The sequence below is a fragment of the Galeopterus variegatus genome, unplaced genomic scaffold (genome assembly GCF_000696425.1).
Source record: "Galeopterus variegatus unplaced genomic scaffold, G_variegatus-3.0.2 Scaffold1573, whole genome shotgun sequence".
Lineage (NCBI taxonomy): Eukaryota > Metazoa > Chordata > Mammalia > Dermoptera > Cynocephalidae > Galeopterus > Galeopterus variegatus.
This window is the reverse complement of record NW_007727684.1, coordinates 1-5,693: the sequence shown is the minus strand read 5'-3', so window position 1 is coordinate 5,693 and position 5,693 is coordinate 1. Positions and strand designations below refer to the sequence as shown.

The 5,693-nt window shown below is 53.0% G+C and overlaps 1 protein-coding gene across 1 annotated transcript in view; it reads left to right on the top strand.

Annotated features, from left to right (window-relative positions):
- Positions 1–5,667, top strand: part of PPP1R13L (protein phosphatase 1, regulatory subunit 13 like) — a 14,393-nt gene extending 8,726 nt beyond the window's left edge. The window contains exons 8-12 of the mRNA XM_008577760.1: positions 1,858–1,989; positions 2,079–2,212; positions 2,318–2,484; positions 4,140–4,339; positions 5,169–5,667. Coding sequence (XP_008575982.1) covers positions 1,858–1,989; positions 2,079–2,212; positions 2,318–2,484; positions 4,140–4,339; positions 5,169–5,207 — 672 coding nt within the window. The 3' untranslated portion in view covers positions 5,208–5,667. The remainder of the gene's footprint in view (positions 1–1,857; positions 1,990–2,078; positions 2,213–2,317; positions 2,485–4,139; positions 4,340–5,168) is intronic.
- Positions 5,668–5,693: the final 26 nt, after the last annotated feature.

The window sequence follows — 5,693 nt, the reverse complement described above, 5'->3', positions numbered from 1 at the left end:
TACACCAGCTGTAAAGCTGGGCTTGCCTGTGTTCAAATCCTGGCTCCATACCACTTATCAGATGTACAACCTTGGGCAGGACACTCAGCTTCTCTGGGCCTGTCTCCTCATCTGTAAAGTGGGGGTGAGAATAACAGTACCTACCTCATATGGTTGCCGTGAGGATTAAAGATATTAATATAGTGCTTAGAGTACTGCCTAGCACATATTGTTAACTACTGTTATTGTTATCGTTTAACCAGGGATGGTCTCCTGCTGATCTTGGTCCAGTCAGTCCCTGCATCTTGGCTGGGGGCAGGACTATAGTTACATGGAACAGATCTGAACACTCGGTGTGGGTAGACAAAAGGAGAATAACAGTTCCCAGAGAAGTGGGGGCCGGGTAGACACCCCAAAATGCCTGTTCCTTGGTCCTCCTGAGGGGAGTGCCAAGGAATGTTGCAGCTCAGGATCTTGAAATCAAGAGGAGAAGAATGACAACATTTTGAAATGGCAGAATTGTCCCATTGTAGAATCACAAAGTCCTGATCGCAGAGAAACTTGAAAAATCATAGAATTCAAGAATTAAATCCTGATATCACAATCTCAGAATAGTAAAATTTTAGAATCCTAGAGCACTGAAGGTTTGAAGAGTAGGGCCTTAGAATTATAAAGTTACGGGCCGGCCCGTGGCTCACTCGGGAGAGTGCGGTGCTGATAACACCAAGGCCACGGGTTCGGATCCCATATAGGGATGGCCGGTTCGCTCACTGGGTGAGCGTGGTGCTGACAACACCAAGTCAAGGGTTAGGATCCCCTTACCGGTCATCTTTAAAAAAAAAAAGAATTATAAAGTTAGTATCATGTCTCTAATTAGTCGTTCTTGAAGTCGCCTAAGCTGAATATTCAAGACTCGTAATTTGAATTATAAGATCACTGATCAGTGCACTAATATGTTATAGTGCAGAATTATATTTTAAATTAATACCTTCCACTGTAAAGAAATACACAAACACCATGGGAAACTTGGGGGAAATAGATAAAAATAGAATAAAGAGGATAAAATCACAGCACTCATAGAGAACTATAACTAACATTTTAAGTATTTCCTTCCAGTCTTTTGGAATGAAATTCTAGCTGTAAAATATTAACGTTCTCAATCATAGAATCCTGAGATTGCAAACTCCTGGGCCCTCAGCAATTTGAAACAGCACAACTTAATGTTTCTGCAATCACAACATATTTAGAAATTTGAAATAACTGAGCATTAGAGAACTTTGGATTCAGTGGCTCTTGGGGCCTCTGAATTCCAGAATCTTGAAATCACTGAAATTCTGGAGACAGCAAAGGCTAGAATAACAAATGCTACACAAACACACTCAGAATAAATGAATCTTGTAGGAGGAAAATTTTAAAAGCACAAGGAATAATATGATCATGCATCCTCAAATTGCAAGCATCTGGAGTTAACACCTGGTAACATGTCATGTGTGCTTCATAGCATTTAACAATATATATATATATAAAAGAAATGAGACTGTGTGTGAACTGGCTTCCACAGTCATTGCCTTGAAGGCATAGAATTACTTTGCTACCAACTCCATGGCCTCTCAGCTTCCTTTCAGGTCTCAGGGCCCAGGATTCCCAAATCACAGGGTTCCCTGACTGTGGTAAGGAACTGAGACCCTAGGAGAACTGAGGCCGTCCTGCCCCTCTGGACTGGAGCTCTGCACATCCCAGGGTGTGAATCCCAGCCACCCCTGTGTAGATGGGTGACCGGCAACTGCCGCCCGGCCCTTGAACCTCTGTCTCTCCCTCTGGGTGATGGATATACTAACAATCCCTCCAAGTCTGTGAAAACCCCTCCCTGTCCACCAGGAGATGCGCTCTGTGCTGCGGAAGGCGGGCTCCCCGCGCAAGGCCCGCCGCGCGCGCCTCAACCCACTGGTTCTGCTGCTGGACGCTGCGCTGACCGGGGAGCTGGAGGTGGTGCAGCAGGCGGTGAAGGAGGTGAGGGCTGCTGAGCCAGAGCGGGGCGGGTGTGGGCAGTGCTGGAGGACAGCCGCGGGACTGAGCTTCCCCTCCCCCGATCCACCCAGATGAACGACCCGAGCCAGCCCAATGAGGAGGGCATCACGGCCCTGCACAACGCCATCTGCGGTGCCAACTACCCCATAGTGGACTTCCTCATCGCCGCGGGCGCCAACGTCAACTCCCCCGACAGCCACGGCTGGTGAGCCCTGCCCCGTGCGGTGCGGGCGCCGGACTGGGACTGCGCTGCGGGCGGGGGCACCCGCGGGCAGACTCGCGGCCTCTCACGCACCCCTCCCACGCCTAGGACACCATTGCACTGTGCGGCGTCGTGCAACGACACGGCCATCTGCACCGCGCTAGTGCAGCACGGCGCCGCGATCTTCGCCACCACGCTCAGCGATGGCGCCACCGCCATTGAGAAGTGCGACCCCTACCGCGAGGGTTATGCTGACTGCGCCACCTACCTGGCAGGTGCGAGGCAGGGCCGAGGCTTCCGTGTGGGAGGTGTGGGCCGCCCACAACTGATGCGTTCGCAGGCGCCGGGGGAAGATGGCAGACTGCACCCTACAAAGGAGGGGAGGGCGTTTGTGGCTGTAGCAAGCACATGGCAGGATCGCCTGGGGACAGGGAGGTGGCATGGACCACCTGCGAAAGGGGGGGACTGGGCATCCCACCTGGCAGGTGCAAGTAGGGTGGGGGGATTGTGCCACCTTGAAGGAGAGTGGTCGTGGAGACTGTGCTGCTCATCTGCTTTCTCACCTGTGGGGATGGGGAGTTGGACGTTCCAGCTCTACCATCTGCTGGGCAGGTGGGCTCTGCCAGCTGTGGGAGAGACAGTACTGGATACACACAGGCCATGGCTGCTGGGAAGCGGCTTGGGGACTGTTCCACTTGTAGGGAGACATAAGGCCGTACCATCTCTCTCCTGGTGGCAGGCTGCATTACTTGGCTCCCCAATGTCGAACTGGTAGGCTGTGCCATGGGTGCTGTGCGTAGAGACTCTACAGCACACTTGGAGAGGCAAGTTGTACCATCGGTTGGGTTAAGGACTTCACAGTTGGAGTAAGGCAGTTCCTAGAACCTGGGGGTGAGACAGGTTTATGTATTTGAAAGGCAAGCCTAGTGGGGCTGCACGACAGCGACAGCGGGCTGTGGCACCTACGGCAGAAAGGAGGTGAGAGGCGTGGGGCTCTGATGCCCGCCTTAGGGGTCAGCACGGGCACATGTGAACTGTACCACTCACGACACATGTAGACCCGCCTGAAGAGAGAAAGGGCTGCAAACTTTGTGGAGGGGGTTGGGCCGTTACACCTTTGTCACAGGTAAGTGGAACTGAGATGTGAGGATTGTACTGTTCTACCTGCCTCATACATGGAGAGTTTGTGAAGGTGAAGTAAAGACTGGACAACACACTTGGCAGGGAGGGGAGGTACCTGCCTCATACATGGAGAGTTTGTGAAGGTGAAGTAAAGACTGGACAACACACTTGGCAAGGAGGGGAGGAGAAACTTTTTGGCTGAACCACTGAAGAGGGAGACCATAGGATATTATACCATCTGGAAAGGGGGCTAAATTACTGATGGAGTTTGTACCGCTTAAGGGGCGGCGGGGTTCTGGGGGGCTCTACGGTCTGGAGAATTGCACCCTCTCGGAGGCTGTACCGCTTGTGGAAGAGGGGCAGTGTGGACTGAACCACCCAGAAAGGGGGCGATGAGAGCACTTAAAGGGGGCGGGGGCAGTAGGACTGTACCATTTGAGGAAGGGGTTGAATCTTTTAGGGGAAGTGTACCACTTCAGTCGGGGAAGCAGAAGACTATACCTGTAAGGGTGACACAGGGATTCAACAATGTACAAGAGGGGAATGGGAGCCATTGACCCTGCCTCGGGGGTAGGTGATTCAGCTTGACGCACCCCAATGCCTTCGAATGTTAGAGATTGCAAGTCCGAACATGTGCCTCCAGCTCTGCCTCCCATCCTCAGACATTGGCACACGCAACTTTTCAAGTGGCTTATCCCTCTGCTGGGGCAGGCCCCAAATCGCTGGGCCTGTCCCTGTCCTCGGCGTGTCCCATGTTCCTGGACACCTGGGGCCGGGCTCTCACAATCCCGGCCATGGCATATTTCAGATGTGGAGCAGAGTATGGGGCTGATGTACAACGGGACAGTGTACGCTCTCTGGGACTACAGCGCCGAGTTCGGGGATGAGCTGTCCTTCCGCGAGGGCGAGTCGGTCACCGTGCTGCGGAGGGACGCTCCAGAGGAGACCGATTGGTGGTGGGCTGCACTGCACGGCCAGGAGGGCTACGTGCCCCGTAACTACTTCGGGGTGAGCCCAGAGGAGATACCACATGGGCCTGCAGGAAAAAGAAGGGTTGGGGAGGTGGACAGTCCATTATATGCGGGAGGGATTAGAAAAGTCATTACTGGTTGTGGGGAGGAGAGGAAAAGCCCATTATAGTAATGGGGTGGGGGTAACGGAGAGTCCCTTACAGTTAGGGGAGTAGTCGAGGAAGAGCCCTGTACAGGCTGGTAGTCACCAGTACTGCCTTACTGGTGATCTGATTGGTTCATGCTCAATCAAATATTTTTATCATCATCCCTGATTATATTGATGGAGAGTTCCAGGAAGATTTCATTTTAGCCAAAGGGAGCAATGAAGAAATTCCATTTTACTAAAATGGAGTGGGGGGGGGGAGTTAAAGAATTGTACATTACAGTCATGGTGGAGAAAGCACTTATTACACTACATTGGGCAGGGAGAGGAAGAATCCATTAATAAAATTATCGTAGAACTGAGGAAGATTCTACTAGGGTTGGGGGAGGAGATCAAGAAGATTCCATTATGTTCATGGGAGAGAACTTTGGGAGTGGGTGGAAGTGGGACCCAACCAGACACCCACGGTGGTAGATGGGCATCTCCTTTAGCACAGTGCAGGAGACTCAAAATACTCCATTTCATCCATGGGGCTGCTGATTGGAAGGCTCCATCTGGTGCTTGGAGTGGGCAAGGATCTCGGGGATCCTGGAGTGGTTTGAGAGATGCCGAGAGAATCCATTAGGAAGGGATGGGAGGATGGAGACAGTCCACATACTTGGGTGTGGGATGAGGGGGCAGGAGCTCCTGGTGTCTGTCTGAAGATTCTGTTTCCCCTCAGCTCTTCCCCAGGGTGAAGCCACCAAGGAATAAAGTCTGAGAGGACAGAAGGACGTTTCTGGGGGAAACAGAAGCAAGCAGCCCTGCCTTCACTACAGACCTCCCCCTCCATATACTGCTGCATTTACCTGCGCCCCTAGCGCTGCAGGAGTGGCATGCTCACCAGGTTCTCTGCTCTCCTGGGAGCCCAGGGGAGAAGGATAACCTTGGCCTTAAGTTTAAGAACCTGCCTTAGCTGTGGGAGGCCCAGGTGAGGCTGGGAATCATTGGGGAGAGGAGATCCCCCATTTGCCAAATCAGATTCTGTCCAAAGTGCCTCCCACTACTGCCACACACACCCCACCCCCAGCAAGCCAACCTACCATCCCAGCTGAGCCTGGGAGAGGTGACCACCACTTGATTTCCCTGGGAGTCACCTCTGACCCCATCTCTCCCAGCATCCTTGGGGGCCAGGTGAGGCACATTGGTCTGTACCCAGATCCCACTGCCCCGCCCCCCCCCCCCCCCCCCCCCCGCCCCGCCACCC